Genomic DNA, 26,403 nt, shown 5'->3' with positions numbered 1-26,403 from the left:
AAAATTACAATCTGTAATAAAAATAAAATGACATACAATATATTTTACGTTACTATTTTATTTTGCTTATTATTAATCTATTAACTTGATAACATAGTTTTCCTTTATAAGTCTGATAACATAATTTTGCTTTATAAGTCTGATAACATAATTTTCCTTTATAAGTCTGATAACATAATTTTCCTTTATAAGTCTGATAACATAATTTTCCTTTATAAGTCTGATAACATAATTTTCCTTTATAAGTCTGATAACATAATTTTCCTTTATAAGTCTGATAACATAATTTTGCTTTATAAGTCTGATAACATAATTTGTGTTTTAACAAGTAATCAGTAAGAACAACAAAATAATGTAAATAACAAACTGAGATTAAAGTTAAAAAATTTATTTAATAAAAATAAATTTACCATAGATTCATTGCAAGCAACCACAATCAATTTATCGATTAGGTCTTTTTTCAAAAGCAAATGAAACCAAACCTCAAACACAAAACTAAATAAGTCAAATTGAAAAGCAGTCTATTTTCTGAACAAAGAAACCTATTTTCTGCAAAATTACAAATGTAACCCTCCATGACCAATTCTCTACCAAACAATTTTAATCTTCTTGTTTGTAAAATAGCTTAAAAAGCCTTTTTTTCAAAATTTTAAAAAAGAATATATATATAAATATAAATATATATACATATATATATATATATATATATATATATATATATATATATATATATATATATATATATATATATATACATATATATATATATATATATATATATATATATATATACATATATATATATATATATATATATATATATATATATATATATATATATATATATATATATATATATATATATATATATATATATATATATACAGTGCTTCCAGAAAGTATTAGCGCACTCATATTTTTTTTACCTAAAGGAACTTCAAATGAGTGTAATTCGAAAACAATAAAAGGCTGAGTGATAATTTTTTTTGAACTTATTCATAAAATAAAGCAGAAATACTAATTGTCAAATATATAAAGGATATTTCTTTATTATTATCTTGAACTTAATTAGAATACAACAAGAGTGATAAAAACAATATTAAAAAAGTGTGCAAAAGTATTAGCGCACCTACAGTTTTTCAAAGATGGTAAGAAAGTTTAATATTTTATGTGACCACCTTTGTTTTTAAGACATGCTAAGACTCTGCGCGGCATAGAATCTATAAATTTTCTGATTAATTCTTGTGGCACGGTATTCCACAACTCTTGCATCTGCGTTTTGAGCTGCACCAAGTTAGTGGGCTTGCTTTTTTGTAATTTGCAGTCCATCCAACTCCAAAGATTCTCAATAGGATTTAAATCAGGTGAGCGAGCGGGCCTAGGCATTAGATTAAACCATTTTTTTTCCATGTATTGCTTTATTGAGCGTGCTGTGTGGCAAGGAGCGTTATCTTGTTGCAATTGCCAGGTGGAGTTTGCCTTGAAAACGTCCATTGATGGCTTTAAATAACCTTCTAATACCTCTCTATATCGATGTTGATTAAGGCAATCAGTGTAAAGATGCGCCAGTCTATTGGTAGATCCAGCAATGCAGCCCCAAATGCTAATTGAACATCCTCCTCTTTGAACTCTTGACATGATAAAACGAGGATTATATTTCGTTTTTGTATCTCCTCACGACAACCCTTTTCTTGCGATTAATAAGTTCAAAATTTGACTTGTCCAAGAAAATTACCTTTCTCCATTGCTCTACAGTCCATGCAGCTCTCTCTTTGCACCATTTTCTTCGCTTGAAACGGTCTTTGATACTTAATAGTGGCTTCTTGTTGCAAGGTATGAATTGAGAAGCTTGCTAATTGTTGATCGACTTACTTGATGTGCACTCAACGCTGTATTCAGGTCTGAGGCAATTTCGGCTATGCTTATGTTTGGGTTGCGTCTAGCGAGCATAATTGCTTTATTTTTGTCCCTTTCTGACATATTTTTTGGGACGACCAGAGCGACTTTTGTCTTTGACTGTTCCAAACTCATTATAGTTTTTGAGTCTAACGCTGCATTCACTGATTTCAAGTTGACGCCCGATTTCTTGATTGCTAAGATCACTTTTGTTCAGGCCAACAACTTGCTACTTTGTTTCAACTGTTATGCTCCTTAAACCCATATTTTGGTTGTTGCAATTTTAAAGTATTAACTAACTGTATTTCAAATGATATTTCCGCCACTTCAATTTATTCTTCTTACATTTTTTATTGACTATTATTAATCAGCAGAGAGTTTTTAACAAAAATTAACCAAGAAAGTTTTTCTCAAAGGAATTAAACGAGTGTGCTAATACATTTTAAATGAGTGCGCTAATACTTTTGCACGCTTAATTTCAGACATTTTTCAGAGTAATCATTAAACTTCTAATTAACTCATAAAAAAAACAAGCAGGTTGACAATATTTGACATAATTAAATTTAATTGGTTTTACCTTTCATTTAAAAAAAAACTAGTTCAAAATTAAAATAACTTTGCAATTTATACTGAATTGAAGTTGTCTATAATAAAAAAATTATGAGTGCGCTAATACTTTCTGGTAGCACTGTATATATATATATATATATATATATATATATATATATATATATATATATATATATATATATATATATATATATATATATATATATATATATATATATATATATATATATACATATATATATATATATATATATATATATATATATATATATATACATATATATATATATATATAAATTATTATTATTTATTATAATCATTACTTATAAATAAACAGAACTTTCAATTCTGTCACTTTATGACAGAACTGAACGTTCTTTAAGAAAAATATCATCAAAAAAAAAATTAGAATTCAATTACATAATGGTAATTTTAAAAGCATAGAAAAAAAAGTTTCAAATGAAATAAAGAAATTAATTATAAAAGCTGTAGAGAGAAAAAAAAAAGATATACGGAATAATTTGGGAACTTTACAATGTTTCTAAATTAGGAATAAGTCACATTATGAAATTATTTCATCAGGGAAAAACAATTAAAAGTAAGCCTCACTCTGGAAAATTTAAAGTTACAACTAAAAAGGCTAATGAAATAAAGAAATTAATTATAAACGCGGAGTTTTTAGCATGCTTGGCCTTTTAATATTTCTCCTTATATTTTTGACCACACGATGAGGTATTCTTAAATCTGTTAATATCTGCTTAATCAGTAATAAGATCGAAAACTTTTTAATGACTTCTGTGTTAACCTTATTTTATTTTCAAATTAGTATAGTAACTTCTAAAGTCATTTATTTAATTCATGGATTTTAATAATAACACAATTCAAGTCCTTTGTCAATTGTATTTAAAGTATATTAATCTGTAATTTTTATTATAAAGCATATTAATCTGTAATTTTTATTTTTAAAAATTAGAAGATGATGATGACTCTAGATGCTCTTTTCAAAGGTCAAAAGGTCAAACTCTTGATAAAGTTGGTGTTTATCTCCAAAACCCTTGCATCTCACGTTCAACTCTGTTGCATGTTAAAGAACAAGATCGTTTAATACCTTATTTTGAAAAAATTACAGAAAATTTGTTTGCTTTTATTATATTAAAAACCAGGTTATTTTGATCATTTGTTTTTTTAAGTTGATAAACATTCACTTCAAGGTATGTCATTAAACAAATATTAAAAAATAAGGTTGTATTTGTAAATGTTTCTAATTTATATATATTTTTAAATTTATATATTTAATTATTTTTATGTGCTATTTATTATGTTTATATGTGTTAAGGTTTAAGGGTTTGTGAGTGTGTTAATAACTTTTATATATGAAGTGATTCTATGTAACAGTATGTTTGTGATGTGTTATAATGTTATGTGTTTATAGCAGGGATGCGGAGTCCCAAAAGGACTCCGGCTTTATATCTCTACTTTTTCCAAGTCTGTAGTATCCAGAAGCTCTTAACATATTTGTTGACTTATGATCTGCTATAAGAAAAAAATTCATGAGATTTAATGACTTGAAACTTGTTGTTTTTAAGCCCGCAGTCCTGGAGTCCCGGAGTTCTTGCCGTCATTATACTTAAGGACTCCGGGTTCAAAAAATGATTGTTCCTCTAACCTAAAAGTCCTAATTTTTTTCCTATTAGTAGTCCATAAATTTATTTATATTTTTAGAGCTCCTGGATGCCAAAAACTAGGATAAAGTAATCTTTTTGTGACTTTCAAATCCGGAAACCTTTTTGGGACTCCGCATCCCTGGTTTATAGTTTGTAATTGGTTATTATGTTATTTGCATGGTTTCAAATTGTTGTGACTTAGCTTAGTTTACAGCAAGAGCGTTGATCTTGCTAGCCAAGTGGTGTACTTTGCTATAATGTGATTTGGATTTGTTGAGAGCAAGAATGTTGTCTGCGCCAGTAAAGTGGTGTACTGTCATAATGAAACACATAAATTAAATCTGTTTGTAGTTAGTGTAATCATAAAATGTGTTCAAAAAATATTGTTGAAAGAATGTGTTTAAAAGAAGTGTTGAAAAAATTATAGTTTTTTAATATCTATAGTTTTTTTAATATTTATGATTTTAAGTAAATTTTATTGAAAAGACTTCATTAAATATTTATATACAGTTACTTTTTAAGTAAATTTTGTTTCAAAGATATATACTCTTTTCTTTTTTATTAACAATCTATGCTTTTGTTAATAAACAAATTTTGTTAAAAAATGGGCTTCCTTTTTAATAATAGCTCCTCCCCATTTTAAACATTTAAGAGTTTCGATTTCTTTCATTAATTATGTTTAAGTTAAATTTTTTTCTTTTTTTTATAAAGTTAACAAAGTGTTATAACATAAGTTTTCGTAACTTTCATTAAATTTTTAGGATTTTTTGTATAGAGAATATTTTCTCCATAATAATATTTAAATGTTTTACTTACATATATACATACATACATACACACATTTTAATTTTTCTGCATTGTGTTATTGACTTTTTTTCTTAAGAATATTAAATATATATTTATATATATATATAAAAAAGTTCAAAAAGTTTCAATATTCCCAAGTTTCTTCACTTAAAGCAAATATATAATAATTTATAGAGGTTTTCTATTATTAGTTTTGTATTTACTTATTTATTATTATTAATTTATTCTTACATTAAATGGGTTTCAAAGTTATGAAAGAGATTTTTGATGGAGGATTAAATTTCACTGTTCAATGCTAGCAGCATTCGCTGAGCAGACATGCCTTATAATTTTTTCAATTTGCTTTATTTATGAGTTCTTATCTGTAAAAATTTTGTAATTTTTTAAAATTACATTTTTTTGTGAATAAATACTAATAATATTTTGTCAATAATTACTAATAACTACCTTAAATATATAACATTACTCAGTTACAGTGCTTTTTTTCTAAAAAAAAGGTGCCGGAACTCGGAATTCTTTCTTTTATATATGTGAAAATTGAAGCAACAGACATTTCCCACAAGTCATCAAATGAGCTTTATGGTAGTTGTATTTATTTAAATATAATCAATAAAATAATCAATCAAATAAAGTTTTATTTTGAAGTAGATGTTGCTACAGTGATTTCAATGCTAGTATAGAAAATAAAGCAGATGCAAGCTCTTTTTCGAGCACTTGTCCGACACCTAAAGCTGTTTATTGTGAACTTAAACATAATGAATTTGTTGCTTTCAATGAAATTGAACAAAAGACATTTTAGTTTAGCCAAATATAACTCACAATTTTATTAAGGATTATCTTGCTAAAGGGACTATAACTGTAAAAGAGAAGCTGAAAAACATCAAACTCTTGGCTATCGCTTATATAAAGAAAATTTTGTAAAAATGTAAAAGCATCCATAAATTTGTTTATTACAGAGTGTAATATTGCAGCGTCTGCGAAACGTAAACAATACAAAGTTTTTGCACACTTGTGGCAGTCTACTGGTAAAGTACTTTATGCTAAATGCAATTCTAAAGCTGATGTAGGGGGCTGTTGTAAGCATGTTGCTGTGTCATTATACCAACTAGCTGGCTTTACAGAGTCAGACATTAAACTGATCCAAGAAACTAAAACACGTATTGACATTCTACAGATATGTTATACTTCATGTTCCAGGTGAATCAACCAACTCTGAAGCAATTTTATTTATTAAATATATTTATTGAGACAAAAATAATACTTGAAAGACACCTTCAGTTTCAGGAACCTGAAAATATTGTTTTGCAATTTTTTATGTCCTAAAACTGTTTGCCGTTACAATTTTCTCACGCGTTAAAGACTCTAAAGTATTTTTGAAAGAGTCTCTTTTTTAGCTTCTTCTTTTATCTTTAATGCAGTCCCTATTTTTTGTGATCAAATATTTTCTTACGTATTGAACTTAACTGTTGCTCTCTTCTTCTGCCATAATAGGACACTTTATGATTGGACCATTCTTTTGAATTTTCCGATCTTATTTTCTAAGTGATTTCACCTTTTGGCCTGTTGTGAAGCCAAACTTTGTTGAAAACAGAGCCACTTAATTTTGAAGAAAAACGCTGTTTTTTGCTTAAATGTCCTGCAACTTGGCTGCAGCTGGTAATTGTCTGCAGAAGGTAAAACTGACATTGTTAAGTCCTGTGTTTCTTTTGCACCTAATTTGATTTTTTTTTTTGACCCGGAGAGTCAACCGTAAAGAAACTGGTGATTTTTTTCATATTTAGTTTTGTGCTATTTTGTTTAATTTATATTTTTATATTGCTGTACCAAATAGCGTAAAAGTTTGTGTTCTAAAAAATCATTATAAGGCATTATGAGATATTAAGACAAACATTGCACAGAAACAACAGAATTTGTTAGAAACGCAAATGCTTGTGGAACCGATGTTCGGACAAAAAAATAATTTGGCATCATAAAAACGAACAAAAATAAACAAGAAAATAAATTAAAGAAAATTCTTCTCAAGCAAATTTAGTTTTTACTGAAAAAGATTCTGAAACTCAGCGCTGAAATGTTTCCATATCTGCAAAATAGCTTTACTTGATCTTTACAACTCCTAAAAAGCTCTATGTTATTGAAGCAAAAGTTAATATGCAAGATAAAAAAGTTAATATGCAAGAAAAAAAAAGATTAAAAAATTATGAGACAATTTAGGTTTAAAAACTAATTTTTCAATTTTTGATTTATTATTTAATTATTTAAATTTGATTAATTTGTTGTTTTAGAAAAGTAAAGAACTTTAAAATTTCATAGGTTATTTGATGTTTAAATTTTGTTACCTTTTATCTAACTTTTAATGTTTGTTTTTTTAACAAAAAAAAAAGACAGTCATTAAGGATATAAAGTAATATATGAATTGACTATTTAAGATATTTCTATATTATTTACATTTTCAATTTAAAGAACTTTTCATCCAATTTTTTATGGATTAAAAATGTTTAATATTTAAAAATGAACTAAGTTCATTTATGTAATTTTATATATATATATATAAAAAAAGGTGCCGAAACACTGTTCCTGTGCATTCTAAGAGAAAAAAAGCACTGCTCAGTTATAAAGATATCAATTTATTTATAACTTTACTATAAGTTCTTGATAGAAATATGTTATCTTTACACATTGCTATATTATTTTAAAACATGTTTTATTATTTTAAAACATGTTTTATCATGTTAACTTAAATATGACAAAGAGTAGAAGTAGAAAATTAAAGTAGATAACTATATGGCTCTGTTTTATTTGCTTACAATTTATATTTTAGATAAGTTAAGAAAGAAACTAAAAGTTCAATCTTAAAATAAAAATTCAACTTTTATTATATCAAGCATCATTTTTACACACTCATTTCATGCTTAGTTATTCTGATAATTTAATAAGTGAAATCATTAGACTCATCAAAATGAAAGAAACCAGGCTTAACAAAATGAATTGAACCATCGCTGAAATGAAAGAGATGAGCTTAGGCTAGCTGAGATAAATTGCCATAGTAATGAAAGAGATGAGCCTAGGTGAGCTGAGATAAATTGCTGTAGAAATGAAAGATATCAGACTAGGCAAAAACTCAGTAAGTATAAATGCATCGCATAGCAAGAAATGATATTGCTATAGAGAGTAACTACCTCAGAGAATTAAACCATTTTTGTTAGTATTGTGGTGCAAAGAAGTTTTTGAATAAAATTCATTTTTGTGCTGCCATTCAGGAAAAGTTGTATTAGCTCCTCTTTCTCCATATCCACCATTTTTGACTGATTTAATGACAGGAAACCATGTTGATCATCCTGTCAATCAAAATTTTTTTAAACACCTAAGGAGTTATAGTTCCTCTATACCTTTTGCTTTTTTCACAGTCAAAATAGCTCCTCCCTCAAATAATGGCCCTTTCTGTTTTAGGGTCTATAGGCAAAATATGCATTGTGTTGGAAATTTAAGGCCTGAAGAAGGTTTTCTACCCACATATTGTCAGTTAAACATATATGATCCTAATTCAGCGGTGTCATTCAGAATGGAGCAACCTGGTAATGATGGTTGTATAAATGAGTTAATGTAAATTTTTATTTTTCACTTATTTTTAGCCTTGTTTTTTTAAAAAGAGTTGTCAATCCAAGCTTGCAATGATAAATCTTGAAACTTTCACAAAAGAAAAACAGCCTCACAAAGTAAGTTTCTTATTTTTTATCTGTTTAGTCACATTTTTAAGTTTTCAAATAAATAAATAGTACATAACAAATTAATGTGTATTCAATTAATAATTTTGTTTCATTTTTAGGTCGAATTCCTTCTCTTACGACTAATTTTCGAAAGTTCCTACATAGCAGAATTTAAAAAATGTTCTGAATGTTGATTGTATTCAAAAAGTTAAAATGAAGTTCGATAATCTTCATACCATTTACAAAAAGCTATATAATAATGAAACAATGTTTCAATTTGAAATTGTTTTTATAAGTACTTTTGTTACTATTTTATGTTGAATATTTTTTATATTGAATATTTTTTTGTAATTTTTATTAACGTTTATATTTTTATTTTTTCTCAAGGAAAATGTTTTTTGTTTTTCAAGTAAATTTCTATATTTTTTATCTTTGGAATTATTGTTTTGAATGGATATATTGGCCATTTTTGCTTTTTTTTTTTATATGTGAATAGAAACCATTTATACTTTTATCACCTTTTGTGCTATAAGTTTCCATTTGCATTAAGTATCGATTTCTGGCACAAACAACAGGTTTAATAATTTATTTGCCTAACTCAACAGTAAAAACAACTTAGTTAAATGAACTTGTTAAGAGTTTTCTTACAGAAAAGCTTTTATAAAAAATATCAAACAGATAAAGCTAACTTATTTAAAATAACTAGGTCTCTTTGGCCCATTTTTCAATGTCCAAATTTGTTTTTAAATAACTCTTTATAAGAGGGTAAATATTATCATAGCCAAGTATATCCAAAACATACTAAATACACAAACCTAAGTTTCCAAAAAATACCTGAAGAAATGTTATGCAACTGTCTTATATGTTAAAGGTGTTTTTATTATGTAAAAAATATTCAAGTAAATAAGTACAATTCTAAAGCAAATTGATTGTTAATTAAAAGACAAGAACTTTAAATTGAATAATTTTTTGCCATTTACTATAATAACAATATTACAGTATTGCTAATATTCATTGCAGTATTGGCGATATACATTGCAGTTTTGCAGATATACATCTTAAAAATAAAAGCAACTTTTTTTATAACAAAAGGTTCCATTGATGTTAGTTTGTGGACAGGGGTAACAGAAACTACTAAATTTAATTCACCATTTAAGCATTTCATCATGACATATAGCATAGAGATTGATTTGGATTCTGGATCATGTTTTGCCATTCAATTGAAAACTTCATCTAAATGAGCAACTGATGATATAATTTTTTTATTTCATCAACTATCAAAAAAACTTTGTAAAATCAAAAAAGCCTTCTTCTGGTATTTTTCTTTACTTTTTAAAATGTTTTTTGCAATGTATGTGGCAAAAATTATAAACAGCAACATTTTTTTTACTTAAGTAACAAATTATAAAGTTGATTGCAGTTACAGTTATAAAAAGACAGCAAAGCAGTAATCAGAGAAACTTTTATTGCCAGGAGTTTGAAATGTTGATATATTGATATGTAATAAATATTACCTCAAAAGTTTTTTTTATCATGGAATTTGTTTTCTGTCAGAAAAAGAGAAAAGGTAGTAGCTAGTGACAGAAAATACTTTGAATTTTGAATGAACTACTTTTTTTACAAAAAAAAGTTTCAAGAAAAACAACATGAATGAATTTACACACCCCAATACATTTTAATTTTATTTTTTATCACACATATTGCCTAAACTATTTACTAAAAAAATAAATACATTAAAATTGAAAAATAATATGTTCTTATTACAACACAACAAATATTAAAACTAATCTAGCTCAAAATAAATAAACTCTAAGAAATCTATATATTAAAAAATAATTACTCAAATGTAAAAAAAGAAAAAGATCTGGTTATGGAGGGCCACACAAAATTATTTTACACAAAATTATTTGTACTTTTATTTTATAATCTTTTACTTATTTAATAACAATTCATAACAATTAATATATTATTTTTTATCTAATGCAATTTTTATTTATTTAGACAATTATTAAGAAACTATAAAAATATTTAGAATAAAAACATTTGAGTATTGAGTCTTTAAAATTTACTTTTTTTGTTTGAGTTTTGTAGAATGTTCCTTGATAAATAAACCAAAACCAATGAGATTATTGCATTGATCTTTTAAAAAAGAAGCCAAAAAAAAATTAAAAAAAAAAAAATTTATCGTATAAATATTAAAATTTTATAAACATTGGACAAAATTTTTATAAAAAAATTTTTCTTAACTTTTTATAATTTTTTTTAAAAAGCAGAAACTTTCAAAAGTTAAATGACATTACACAGTAAGTTTTAAAATAAAATAACTCAAAAAAATAATATTTTCACTGAACTAAAAGAATAATTTTATAACACAAAATAAAATGAAATAGTTATGAATTTTAATTAATTATTTTTTTACAGGAATTATTATTTTTTGCTTGTTTTTAAGGTGTACAGTTAAATATATAAAAACCAAATATTTTTTTATTTTTAAGGTGTACAGTTAAATATATAAAAACCCAATATTTTTTTTCTTTTAATTTTCAAAAAACTTTGATAAAAAAAAATTAATTCTACATTTACATTAGGGAAGAATAAAACCAATGAGTAATTAAAAAAACACTTAACAAAAAGATAATGCTATATGACACATGATGCTAGATGTTGTTAGTGTAGATAGAAAGTATCGGTTAAGATGGTGCAGCTACTAGTGTGGGTGGTACTGGTGCTGGTGGTACTAGTGTTGGTGGAACTGGCATAGATTATGGTGTTTGAGATGATGAAGACTCAAGTTGAGATGAAAGTGTTTGTACAGATGTTTGATTGTTTAGCACCACACCTGTAAACTGTTGTTTGTTTTATTACATTTTAATATGTGTATTATTATACATATTGTGGGAGTTAATTGTATTTTGTGTGTGTGCGTCTGTGTGCGCATCTGTGTGTGTGAGTGTGTTCGTCTGTGTGTGTTCTGATTTATGTGGTTGAAAAAGTTTCTTATTCAATCTTATTTAGAAACTTTTTTTAACTTATTTGAAATTTAAACATAAAAACACAGTTTTTTTAATTCATTTGAAATCTAAGCATAAAAAAACAGCTTTTTTAATTCATTAGAAATCATAAAGGCCAAAAAAACACAGAAAAAGGACTTTAATAAGATTTACATTTAAAAAAATAAACAAAAAGTAACAATGAAAATATTACCCTGCAAACTCATAGTCTTTATCATATTACAGATTTCACATCCTAAGCAAAATGTTTCTCCAATTTGTAAAACCATAATTTGCAAGAGTGTAACCAATGATGGATGCATACCAATTTCATAAAGAACATTTTTTAACATAAGCTTAACACCATATGCATATTTACCATCCATAAGAGAAAGTTCTAATAAACGTGACTTTTTTAAACAGTCTAAAATTTCATTTGAATCAGCCCATGGATATATTAAGATACATTTTTCAATAAGACTTTCTGTACATTTCTCAAAAGCAGAATAATTAATATCATAGTATGTCTTTAAAGCAGGTAAAGACATTTGACAAAAAAGCAATTGAGGAAGTGCACAAATATTTTCATTGATCTTTGGAATCTCTGAATCTTTAAGATTAGCAAGAATAGCTTCTAAAATTATAACAAACAGATCGTCATCAAAAACTTTATGCATTGTTAGAATGCCTATGCTTGTTTCTACTTCTTTTTCAAATTCATTTTTGTTTTTACATAAAACATAAGCGAATTCTTTTGATATCTAAAATAATAATGAGAAAGAACTTAATTCATTTGAAATATTCTTTTATATGCTAGAAAAAAACAAACATAAAAATTTTGAACAATAATTTTCTTAATAACTTTAATAGCTAATTTGAAGGTGAAGGGGGTCATTACAGTCAAAATTAGTCTCTCAACCCTTTCAAACACAAACATCAACAAACAACAAACATGGGACGTGAGAATTGAAACTGGAATTTCTTACTTACAAACCATAACACTCTATCACTATCTTACTACCACATTACAACATAATTACTACGTAAGAACATAATTACCACATAAAAACATAAAAATTTAAAAAAAATTTTTTTATCACATCTTTAAGCTAAGTATAGAAAGATAAACTTAACAGCTTTGGTCAAAAAGAAAAACTTAGCAGTTAAAAAAAGATAAACTATTAATATAAATATGATAAAATATGAGTTTTTTACTAAGAGACTTACAAGAAAATTTTAAAAAACATAAGTTTTTAAATATTTATATACACTATTTAATGTTAAATTAAGTTTACTTGAAAAAAATGTTCTTTAAAATACTCTTCTCGACTGATTCCAAATTCTTCTAATAAAAAACAACCAACTTCTTCAACTTTAAAACTAATTAATGAACGAAGTTTATGCTAAATAAAAAAATTTTTATTTTAAATTTTTTAGCAAATATTAAAAGATACAAACACTGTTTATAAATAACTTGGTTAAAACAAACAACAAATAACCTTATTATAAAACAATTTTTTAATTACAAAAACAACAATATATTTATAAAAAAAATACTCTTTTTTATACTATAACATGTTTTATATAGATATTCATAAAAATATAGATATTCATATGATTCATATGATATGGTCGTTTGTATATCAATGACTGGAAAAACTATTAATATTATAACAAAGTATAAAACCATACCAATCAATGAACAAAACATCCCAATGAGAGAAATCATACCAATCAATAAACAAAACATCCCAATGAGAGAAATTGCAAAACATTTAAACACAACACATGCAACTGTAAGCAGAAAAATCAACTGATATCACAAATACAGTACAATTGAAAATTTTCAGCATCCTAGAATACCCAACATTTTAAATTGAAAAAAATGAGCACTCACTTATTCGAATAGAGAAAAAAAGTTATCATCTACTGATCTCAGTCGAAAATGGTAAGAAACTTCTGGTGTTGTTGCTAGTGCTGTTTGCAAAAAACTGTGTCTATCGAAAAAACATCAGAATCAAGCAAGAAAAAAAAGGTGTTATATGCTCTTAAAATTTAGTCTATGAGCATGAAGCTCTTTTCACCAAAGAAATAGATGTTGAGGTTGATTCAAGACAAAACTGAGTAACACTGAGAACACCACATGAGAAAATGGACTTAGATTGATATATGAATAGAGCAAATCAAGGTATTGGCAGTATAGGCATCTGGGTCTGCATGAACTATGAAGGCTTGATTCTCGAAGATATTTAAACATATTGGATAAATATTTAATGCATTAACATTTTCCTAAAAGATATTCGACCTATCATCCAAAAAGATAATGCTCCATGTCAGGCTGTTAAGACTTGCAAGCAATAGCTTGAAGAAAACAAAATTAAAATCATATCGTATCCTGTCAATAGTTCAGATCTCAATTGCATAGATAATATGTGGGCTTGGTTAGAGCACAATCTTAATAAAATTGAAATAAAAGATTTGGACCAGCTGAAAAAAAAGTAACAAAATAACTGAACAATGTTCCAAAAAATATTATTCAGAATTTAGTGAACTCCATGATGAAATGGATCAATTAAAACTTAAAAGCTAAAGGATGTCAATAAAATATTTATTTTGCTTTTTTGTGTGCATTTTTGTGTGTTTTGTAAACTTTCTTTTTTATTATGGTTTCTTAATTTTGTTGTTGTGGTTTGTTTATTCTGGCCACATTTTTTTGGTACATATCAACACTTGTTATCCTATCAATATTTTAAGTTACAATTATTATTACTATTTTATAATAAACTTATATTGTAATCATTTGATTTGATTCAATTAAAAAAAAAATTTTAAAAATCTCTTTTAATTTTTAAAATAACCTGAACGAAAATGCCAAAAAAATTTTTTTATTTAAAAGTATGCCATGAAGGGGTCTCAAAGAAGTGAAATTTTAAAAAATTGGAAAAATAATCATCATTTTATAAAAAATATATTTTAAAAATCTATATATATATATATATATATATATATATATATATATATATATATATATATATATATATATATATATATATATATATGTATAGAAATATATATATATACATACATACATATATATATATATATATATTTATATATATATATATATATTCATATATATATATTCATATATTTTTATATATATATATATATATATATATATATATATATATATATATATATATATATATATATATATATATATATATATATATATGTATAGAAATATATATATATACATACATACATATATATATATATATATTTATATATATATATATATATATATATTCATATATATATATTCATATATTCATATATATATATATATATATATATATATATATATATATATATATATATATATATATATATATATATATATATATATATATATATGAATATATGAATATATATATATGAATATATATATATATATATAAATATATATATATATATATATATATATATATATATGTATGTATGTATATATATATATTTCTATACATATATATATATATATATATATATATATATATATATATATATATATATATATAAAAATATATGAATATATATATATGAATATATATATATATATATATATAAATATATATATATATATATATGTATGTATGTATATATATATATTTCTATACATATATATATATATATATATATATATGTATATATATAATATATATATATTCATATATATATAATAAAATATATAAAAATTGTCATTAGTCATTTCTACACAGTAAAATCCAAAATAACTACTTTTTTTATAAAGTTAATTTTAAAATTATATATTAGAGATGTGCCGGAACCAGATTATGCCAAGTCCCCAATTCTGGGTACTGCATGAGAATACCGGGTCCAAGTCCGAATACCTGGCATCGGGTCCATTTAAAAGATTGGAACAAAAGCTTCTGAAATCTCTAGCGCTGAACTGTTTTTACAAAATAACACTGATTAATTTGCGATAATTAAGTTTGCCTAAATATATCAAGTTTCTTTAATAAATTATGTAAATTATTCAAATTACGCAAACTAAAATCTAAACTTGATGTCTGTAAATATTCTTTCTCCCTCAGGGTTGTTAGTATTTGGAACGACATGCTGTCTGATGTTGCTAATGCCAAAAACAGCAAAACCTTTAAAGTCAAAATTAATTTTATTAACTTCAAAAAACTCTTGTGAGAAAAAATTCTCTCACAAAATAAAAACAAACTATTCAAATATCTGTATAAATCAGTTTCTTTTTTGCAATATATTCTGATTATTTTTCAAAAATATATTTTTAAAAATATTTTAGGTGAGACATATCTATATTGAGTAAATAAGACTTTGTGGTTGGTGACTCCATAACACTCTTATATCTATATCAAGAAGTTTATCGATTGAAGTTTGTCAGGGTTAGGGTTAGGGTCAGGGTTAGTGCACAACCACAGCACACAGCTGCTGTGTTGTAGCGCACTTGCCTCAGAAACAAAAAATCCGTGGTTCAAACCCCACATCTGGGCAAGTTTTGCGACATTGGTTAGGAAGGAGGCGTGAACTTCCAATTTAATGCTCATCCGCGGTGCTCTGTGACAAGACCATAAGGACTTCTTGGGGCACATAATTAAAGTTTAATAAAAAAAAAAAGTTTAAACTAAAAGCAATCCTGTTAATAATATTTCGACACAACTTAGAGTACCACTTAGACAAATAGTTACAGCACTTTGGGTTAATATTTTTCGAAAATTTATTTTAAGATACCCAGTGCAAGGTACTGGAACAAAATGGCCAACTCTGGGCACCCAGTAAAACAGCCAAATTACCAGGTCTCTGGGTCCAAACTAATATATATAGAAATGTTTACAAATTAACTGTAAAACTTTTAAGCAAAAATCACAGTACTATACAGTGACAAATATGGTAGAGTACAATTAAAATGCTTCATATTGTAATACTGTTGTTATTCACATTGTTATAATATTCACTGTTGTTATTATAATATCTTGGCTGTAAACATTAATTTACACCAGATACTTATTTGAAAATAAACTACAATGAAATTTTAAAACAAGTTTTAATAATATTAAACCAGGTTGCCATATTTTAACATTTATAGTTTTTTTAACATTTTTTAACATTTATACATAATAATAGTAAACCAGGTTGCCATTTTTTAACATTTGATCTTAACACTAACCTCTGAAAATCTGTAACTGATTCTTATTTTTAATTCTTATTTGAAATAATATTTCAATATATTTTAATTTCTTATTTTAAGTTTATAGCTAAATAGACCTCATTTACCTATTAATGTATTTTTATTTCATTTTTTGTTCTTACATAATTAAAAATATATAAATATTGTTTGAATGTCATATCCTGTATAATAGATTTATAAAAAAAACATTAAAAAATTGTTTAAATATATATATTAAATATATTCACAACTATATTATTTACAACATTACAAATTACTAAACAGTAAATAATATGATCTATAACTTTCTGAGTTTTCATTAACCCTTTATTGTTCGAATATTGAAAAAACTCTTAAAAAAATTATTTAAATAGTTTTTTTAAATGAATATAATAAAGATATGAAAAAAAAAAAATTTTTTTTTTTCAAGTACAGTAACACCTAAATTTTAAATGTTGCTGTTTGGCAACATTGAACGATAAAGGTAATAGATAAAAAATTTTAAAAGACTGCTTTCATGCCATTATGTTTAAGTATGTTAGCAAACTATATATCGAACTTATTAAATAAAACTTGTTTACATTACATGTTATTTTCAATCATAAAGTAATTACTACATCGGGAAATATATTTAACTCAGCAAGGAGTTTTCGGGGAGGGGTGGGGGGCAGAGGTCAGATTGACTATGTGAAAATCAAAGAAGCTTATTTAACCTATTTAGCTTATGTAAAATAAAAAGAGAATCTAATCTAAGTTTTAACAATGACATCCTTTGATCTTAAAAACTCTGTGCTTAACATTCTTTTTTATGAAATTCTTGAAAACAGTTTTTCCCCCCCTGTCAAACATAAACATAATTTCCACTTGGTGCAGTATACACGACTGAACCAGTCAGACAATATCTGCAGCAATTCTTATTTTTCTAAAATATAATAATGATTTAACTTAGCTAGTAAAATTATGTAATAAAATAAATACTTTGAAATAAGACATTAAAAACAATAATGATTAAAAAATACTGCCGCTATTGTTTAATGTTGCCGTACGGCAACAATTTTATTTGCCCCAGTTTTAATTCAGCTTTATACACAGACCCTAATTTTAACACATTTAAAACAACTATACACTTGTAATAAATAAAAAAATAAAAGGAGAGAAGAATTTCAGTTAATTATCAGTTTAGTCGGGCAAAAAGTTGCATGTACTTTTTGCTTACTAAAGTAACCCCAAAATATGGTAAATTTACCCCAAGTTCAATTAGCGCAACAATCACAACATTGACTAGAATAAGAAAAACGAAGTTAGATTTATGTAAAAATATCACTAAATTGATAATTTACGGAACTGGAATCAATTAGAATCAATTCAAAGTATTTGTTGCCATATGGCAACAGCGAACAATAAAGGGTTAAAACTTTACTTACAAAAAAAAAATTATATATATATATATATATATATATATATATATATATATATATATATAATATATATATATATATATATATATACATCAATACTCTACTGTGAAACACCTGTCTTTTAGTGTAATATAACTACAATGTTCAACCAAAAAAGAATCACTGACTACATTTATACAACTAACACTGGTACAATGCTACAATGTACAATGGCACTTATGGGTAACAGCATAGTACCATAATTTTCAAGGTAATGTTTTACAGTGTAATAACGCTTATATATAACTCATATATGGTAATGTTTAAATACAAAATATTTATATATAGTAATGTTTAAAGTTTTAAATTTATAAAAAGGTTAAGAGAATAAATACATAAAATAATGTAAAGTTATAAATACAATTTTATATAAATATATATTTTTATATAGATACTGTATTTTTTTAAAAAGAATAATATATAAAAACTGCATTTTTTTAAAATGAATACCAAAATAAAAACATTACTATACTAAAATTTTAAAATGTAATTTTTTAAATCTAAACAATTAAAATAAATGTGACATAATTGCATAATTTAAAAATTACTGCAATAAATTATATAATTTAAAAAATTACTGTAATATAATTGCATAGTTTTTTCTTTTCAACAGAACAGATTGACCGTGAGCAAAAAGACAGAGTAACCATTACATCCAATAAGCCATTGAGTAATATATCTTAAAAAATCAAAATAATAATAAAAAAAAAAATCTAAGATACACAATGAAATACAAACAACCTTACAAACCTTTTGAAAGAATCACAGGTATCTTACAGCACAATGAAACAAATCTTGCAATAAGTGTTAAGCGTGTAATATTGATTGATGCCTATATGTTATTACATTGATAAAATTAATTTTAATTTATCTTTTGTATATATATATATATTCTTTTTTTTGTTAATTCACCTCCCTAAGGCCATTAAGGCCATTGCAGTCGAGAAAGCTTTTTTTACTTTTTTTTGTTATTTCACCTCCCTGAGGCCATTAAGGCCATTGCAGTTGAGGAGGCTACTTTTAGTTGTGGTTACAACCCTCTCTCAACTCTATAACTCTGAAACACAGACCTTGATAAACAAATCCCCTGCGCGGAGAAACAAGTTGAGCACATTATTATTAGGGACATCTTTTAAAGAGCTTTTTTTTTGACAATATTAGGAACTTATTAAATGTTCATGGGTCTTAAGGGATCTTTAAAAATATTTTTTATTCAAAAATTTTTTATCATATAGAACACATTTAAGAGGGTGGCAGCATATATTTTTCAAAAATGTTTTTTAGGACACTCTAAGATTAAAAAGAGATTACAAAAAATAAGTTAAATGTTATATTTCAAATTAAAAAGTAAATTAAATTATTGTAAATTATTGTCACAATTGTAATTTGTTGTACTCAATTATTTTCATTTTTTTTTTTATTGCTTTGTTAGTTGTTTTTTTTTTAAAAAAAAAAAAAAGCAAAACTGTATTCAGAAAATAGGAGAAGGATTTTATTTGTTTGTATGTTTCTGTTGCGTAAATAGAGAAAAAAAAACTTCTCGGGAAGAACAGTTAATTGATTTAACTAAAAGAATTTGTGTAGATTCAGTTTGAAAATAAAGTCTCTGACTATAATTTGTAAATAATACAAGACCTATATTTTAAGGTGGTTTTATAACAATATTTACCTAAATTTGATGGGGTTTCATAATTCTTTCTAAACCTAATAACTTTAAAACAACCTAAAAATAATCTCTTAAATGTGGCTCAAATACTCCTTGTTAATAAGTTAAAAATATGTACCAAAATCATTAACATATTTTTTACCAATGTTTTATAAACAACTTTTTTTTTAGTAAAAACAGTTTTTTGGTCATAAAAGAGGGGAGTTTCATTGAGTTTTGGGGCCATAACTTCTCAAAATATTGATTTTGGTAAATGACATAGGTATATTAATTAAGCATGCATTGAAAATTTCAAAGCCATAGAATTATTTTTTGAAATATATTGTTTGAAGTTAGAGCTTAAGTCAGAAAAACACCTACAGTGTGGTGCAAATTTATAATCTCACCAAAAATTCTCATCAAAGATCTCATAAATAATTAAACGATAATTAATTAACACGTTACTTGATTAATATTTCATTTGTAATAAAGCCTGGTTTCATTGACTTGAAAATTTTAGAAAAATGGTGTAAAATTGTAAACTCGTTTCAATTTTACTCTACAAAATTCCATAATTTTTGTATTGCAATTTGAATTTATTACTAATACTTTGTTTTATTGCTGCCATTCTGAATAACTTCAAATAATAAATAATTCTAAGATCTGCAAGAGATATGTTCTTCCAAACATCTATAATTGCCTTTTTCAACTCATCGACATTCAAATATTGTTTCTCTTCTGCATAAACAGACCTTGCTAAGATGCCCCATTCATTTTCGATGGGATTTAAATTAGTTGAAAATGCTGGCCATTCTAATAATTTAATTTTCTTGCTGGTAAACCATGAGATATTTGACATTCCTCTATGAATTGGAGCATTATCTTGCTGGAAAATAAAATTGGTGTTACCAAATTTTTGCAAAATATCATTCAAATGACCATTAAACAAATTTCTATATTCTTCAGCATTTAATTTAGTAGTAATAAAACCGATCAAAGTTTTTCCAAAATAATCGAATGCACCCAAATCATTACTCCTCCACCTCCCATAGCCCTTCTTTTTGAAAATAATTTCTCTTTTCTAATGTCATACCATCTGGACCATCAAGATTGAACTTTTTTTCATTGGACCACACAATTTTTCGCCATTCTTTTCCCCAAGTCATGTGGTCTCTGGTTCATTGAAGACAAATGCATTTGTGCGTTTCAGTTAGTGCTAGAGATGTGCGTTTTTTTGCATATCTAAGAACGCCTGACTGTTAGTTGCACAAATCACTGTCCATCTTGAGCATTTCAATCCCAAATCAGCACCTATTTGTCTCGCAGAGATTGTATGGTTACTAGCACCATGCACAATTTATCGCTGTTGGCAAGCTGTAAGTATAGGTTTTCTACCATTTCGATGCTTTGTGCAATAATTTGTTGGATCATTTACAAAATTATTGATCAAACATGGTGAGTGTCTCAGTTTGCAAGCAACTGCCCTGTTTGATAAACACAATGACCTGTAGGCTTCGATCTTGCTTTTTTCTTCATCGGGGAGTGTAATTCCTCTTGGCATTCATTAGAATGTATTTTATAATTTTAAAATATAATAAATTTAATTTAAAAATGGAATTTACTGCAATTTTTTGCTTTTGATGCAATTTAGATAACAAGGTTATAATTGTGCACCACGGGTTTAAACGGTTTTAAAGGTTATAATTGTGCACCACGGGTTTATAATTTGAGTTAAATAAAGTATAAATAAATTCATGTAAATTTTGTTTATTTAAAAAAATGATCTACAAATAGAATTTGATCAACGAACTTTGAAAAATAGTTTGAAGATTTCTTTACAGATGAGATTATTATTCTGTACCCCACTGTATTTGAGAAAAATGCAAAACAAAAAAAGGTATGCTTTTTAGCTTCTAAGTAATTTACAGAAATATTAAAAGCAGATACAATATTATATGGAAAAGCTGTATCAAGTTAGGGTTTAAAACCTTAAAAGGTTTTGGAACAAACTGGAAAATATTGCAATTCATTGTATCTAATAAAAGTGTGATAATGCATTGTATCCAAAAAATTATACTAAAATAACTATAACCTGACTTAGCAGCCAATTATTTAATAACACAAAAAATTCAGATAAATCTTGTTCATGTTGTTTTAAACTATTTGTGATGGAAGCTTGATTTCCAACAGAGTAAATTAATGAATTAGAGTTACATGCAATCTGACCGACCCATTTTTCGAGAATCTTTAGCCATATTTCAAATTTTTTCTCATCCATTCTATATAATTAAGAGTGTTTTGACCATTTAAATTTATTTATGTTTCTGTGTGTTTACATATATATATATATATATATATATATATATATATATATATATATATATATATATATATATATATATATATATATATATATATATATATATATATATATATATATACACACACACATATATATATATTCATATATATATATATATTCATATATATATACACATTATATACATATATATATACACATTTATTATATATGTGCATGTATATATGCACACACATGTACATATATATATATATATATATATATATATATATATATATATATATTAGGTGTATACATATATATAACATCTATATACATATAACTATATATATAATATATATATATATATATATATATATATATATATATATATATATATATATATATATATATATATATATATATATATATATATATATTAGGTGTATACATATATATAACATCTATATACATATAACTATATATATATATATATATATATATATATATATATATATATATATATATATATATATATATATATATATATATATATACACATGTATTTATATATACATTTATATATATATACTCTAGTGCCATTAGACACTTTTTCTACATTAACGATTTTTTTTACAACCTATAACAGTAATTTCAGTAACAGTAGTGTCTAATAGTGCTTCCGTTATTATAATGTGTATATATATATATATATATATATATATATATATATATATATATATATATATATATATATATATATATATACATATATATATATATATATATATATATATATATATATACACACACACACACACATATATACACACACACATATATATATAGATATATATATACACAGATACACACACACACACATATATATACACATATATATATACATATATATATATATACACATTTATTATATATGTGCATGTATATATGCACACACATGTACACAAACACACACACACATATATATATATGCAAAAAGAGTTATTAAAAAATATTTTAACAAATGTCAAATATAACAAAAGAACCGGTAAATTATTTTAAATGGTAAGAGTCATTTTAACATGATTTACTTGTTAATTCATATCAGGTTTTTCCCATCCTATATGAATACTTTCTTTAATTTTTAATTTAATTTGTTATTGGTATGATTCAAAGTCGAAAACATTTATCACTATAATAAGTAAAACATTTTTCTTTTGAGTGAAGATGCTTATAAATAAGAGAGTTTTATCCCTTCTGTAGTGTTTAATTATTCTTACCACTTAAAAACATGAATAATTGAACACTACAAAAGAAATGATCCACTCACAAGTGAAACACACCAAAATAATTACCAATTTTCCAGATGATATCAATTCAAAAAAAAGGTTGTAGAATGATACATTAACAAAAAAGGTTTTTCGCAGTGAATCTGGAATTCTTTTAACAAACAAAGGTTTTTTGCAGTGAATCTGGAATTCTTCTCATTCAATGGTAAGATGAAAAAGATAAAAAAACCAGTTGTAGCTATTTCAAAAAAGGGTGTTGCAGTATCTTTTTGCTGTGGAGTCAAGGAAAAGCCCAAAATTACTCATTAGTACAATCACTCCATGAAAGATTGTGATTGTATACACCAATCTGTTTTATATTACGAAGACAGTTAAGTAGTGGAAAACAATTTTTAATTGGCTAACAGAAGTAACTCAAACTAACTCATAAATATTACTTTTGTTGTATCACGTAAGCAATTCAAAAAAAAAAAAAAATTACTCTAAAAATGTTTAAGAAAAATCTTATTGAAGAAATTAATAATTTTTGTATTACCATTATTCCTAATAATTATGTACTTTTAAACTGAGTTCAACAAATTCCAAATCCAGTCTTAGAAAAATTACTAGACATTTGATATGTTAAAAGCAATAGAACTATTTCGTAGTTTATATGTTTTGGGTGTAGTAATGAACCTCATTTGTGTTTTAAGGACTTATTTTTGATTTACCATTTCAGATAATTTTTTTATTAATTGGCAGTAAAAATATTTTGAAAAATGTTTTTTTGCTTCAAAACATATTTTGCTAACTACTCAAACTTTATAAATTCAGTTCTAAAAAAAATGGTTTTAGCTTCTTCACTGAAAAAGACTTAAAAAAAGAGTATAAATATTATTGTTTATGATTTCAGTAGTTATATATTTCCTTAAAAGTATTTAATTTTTGAATAAGTTTGTTACGTTTTCAAAGAGCTTTTTTATTTGAATTTTGCCATGTTTTTATAATATCAGTCACAACTAAATAGTCAACCATAGCCTCTGAACTCTATAAAAAACGAACTTATGTAAGTATTATACAAGTATTTAAATACTTAGAGCTCAAGAATAGGCTAAAAATTAGGGCACCCATACCGGTATCAAAATTGGCCTAGATACGTCAGTGTATGGTCAAAATCATGATACTCCAAAAATAGTATGATCTATTATATCATACATAAAAGTTTGTAAGAAAGAAAATAGTACATGCTACAGCAATTCCTGGGGTAAGTGTTTAATTTTTAGACATCACTGATTTACCTATTATATTTTTAATTTAAAAACCAAAATAATGTTCAATATGTTTGAATTTTAAAACCAATATAATGTTCAACATGTTTGAATTTTAAAACTTTTCAATCTGATCAATGAGCCCTATCAGGACTAAAAAGAAGCAAACCCCAAACACAGATTCATATTACATGCTACAACCCTAACACAGATTCATACTACATGCTACAACCTGAACACAGATTCGAACTGCATGCTACAACCCCAACACAGATCTATACTACTTGCCACCAATGTTGTTGTAAAAGCTTTTCTGTAATATTATTCTTAAAAACTAAAGAAATTTTTTTTTTTTTTGCTAAACTTCTAATCTCTAAAATCTTATTTTATTTTAATTTAAATTTTATTTTCCTTAAAAATGTTACTTACATCTGAAAATATTGTATCTCAGCTAAAAATGTACTACATCTAAAAATATTGTATCTCAGCTAAAAAAAGTCAGGCATTGAGGTGCCTAAAGAAATCAATTAAGGAGTAAAGTTGTAATAATTAAACAACATACTAATAGGTAGAGAAATAAAACAAAAATGGAGGCTGTCAAGCAACAACTTTTAAAAATATGACAAAAATATTTTGGTGAAAAAAAGATAATAAAAATAAAAACCTTATAAGTTTTTATTAAAAAATGTCATTCAAAATCTTTTAACAGCCATTTTTAGATTTTATGACTTTTTTTAGACATTTTTTCAGACAACTTTTTTTAAGACTACTATTTTTTTTTTAGATAAAAAATCAATTATTTAACCTTTAAAATTTTTTCTTTAAAACAATTTTTATTGAAACATTTTTGTTCATTGGTGTTTTGTAGCATTTTAAAGATTTTTTTTGGGATTACTCACCATTTTTTTAAGGATTACTCGCAATTTTTTTTAGGATTACTTGCAATTTTTTTTAGGATTACTCACTATTTTTTTTGGGATAGCTCACAATTTTTTTTGGGATTGATCACAATTTTGTTTAGGATTGCTCACCAATTTTTTTTTGGAATTGCTTGCCATTTTTTTCGGCAATGCTTTTTATGATCTGCTTCATAAAGCCTTGTTTTATGTACTGAGGTGGTGAGAATGTTATTTCACCAAATAGCTTGTGAAAAATTTTGAGATCTTCAGGTTTAAGATCAAAATTAAGAGACCAACTTTATCAGAGAGAAAGATTTTTTGTGTACCCACAATGCTGATCAAATAATGACACCATTTTAAGTTAACACAAATATTCCGATTTTGTTTGTAACCCTCTTTACATCTCATGATTGTTTTTCATGAAGAATAACAATGTTTCTCATGTTTCATTCCATGTTTCTCATGAAGAATAACAAAATCTGGGGATTTTGTACTAAAAAAAAGAATATACAAAATCTGGAGATAAGTACTGCAACAAATAAATTTACAAACAAAATGGAAGAACACACTTTAAACTTTTAATTTGAATGTATATAAAAAGAATTAACAAAGAAATAATAATAATAATAATAATAATAATAATAATAATAATAATAATAATAATAATAATGATAATAATAATAATAATAATATTAATAATAATAATAATAATAATAAT

The 26,403-nt window shown here is 25.0% G+C and overlaps 1 protein-coding gene across 2 annotated transcripts in view; it reads right to left on the bottom strand.

Annotated features, from left to right (window-relative positions):
• LOC100198127 (uncharacterized) overlaps window positions 1-26,403 on the bottom strand; it is a 32,821-nt gene that overhangs the window by 4,946 nt on the left and 1,472 nt on the right. Inside the window, exons 2-8 of one of the 2 annotated variants that reach the window (XM_065818436.1) lie at window positions 22,044-22,230; window positions 19,057-19,138; window positions 18,885-18,985; window positions 12,927-13,034; window positions 11,846-12,392; window positions 10,711-10,780; window positions 411-495 (exon numbers count right to left, since the gene is read on the bottom strand). In XM_065818436.1, the coding sequence (XP_065674508.1) occupies window positions 411-495; window positions 10,711-10,780; window positions 11,846-12,392; window positions 12,927-13,034; window positions 18,885-18,985; window positions 19,057-19,138; window positions 22,044-22,229 (1,179 nt within the window). In that variant the 5' untranslated portion in view covers window position 22,230. Of the gene's footprint in view, window positions 1-410; window positions 496-10,710; window positions 10,781-11,845; window positions 12,393-12,926; window positions 13,035-18,884; window positions 18,986-19,056; window positions 19,139-22,043; window positions 22,273-26,403 lie in introns of those variants that run through there. The other variant, XM_065818435.1, reaches the window with a different exon arrangement.

This window comes from Hydra vulgaris, chromosome 14, assembly GCF_038396675.1.
Source record: "Hydra vulgaris chromosome 14, alternate assembly HydraT2T_AEP".
Lineage (NCBI taxonomy): Eukaryota > Metazoa > Cnidaria > Hydrozoa > Anthoathecata > Hydridae > Hydra > Hydra vulgaris.
This window is presented reverse-complemented; position numbering and strand designations above follow the sequence as displayed.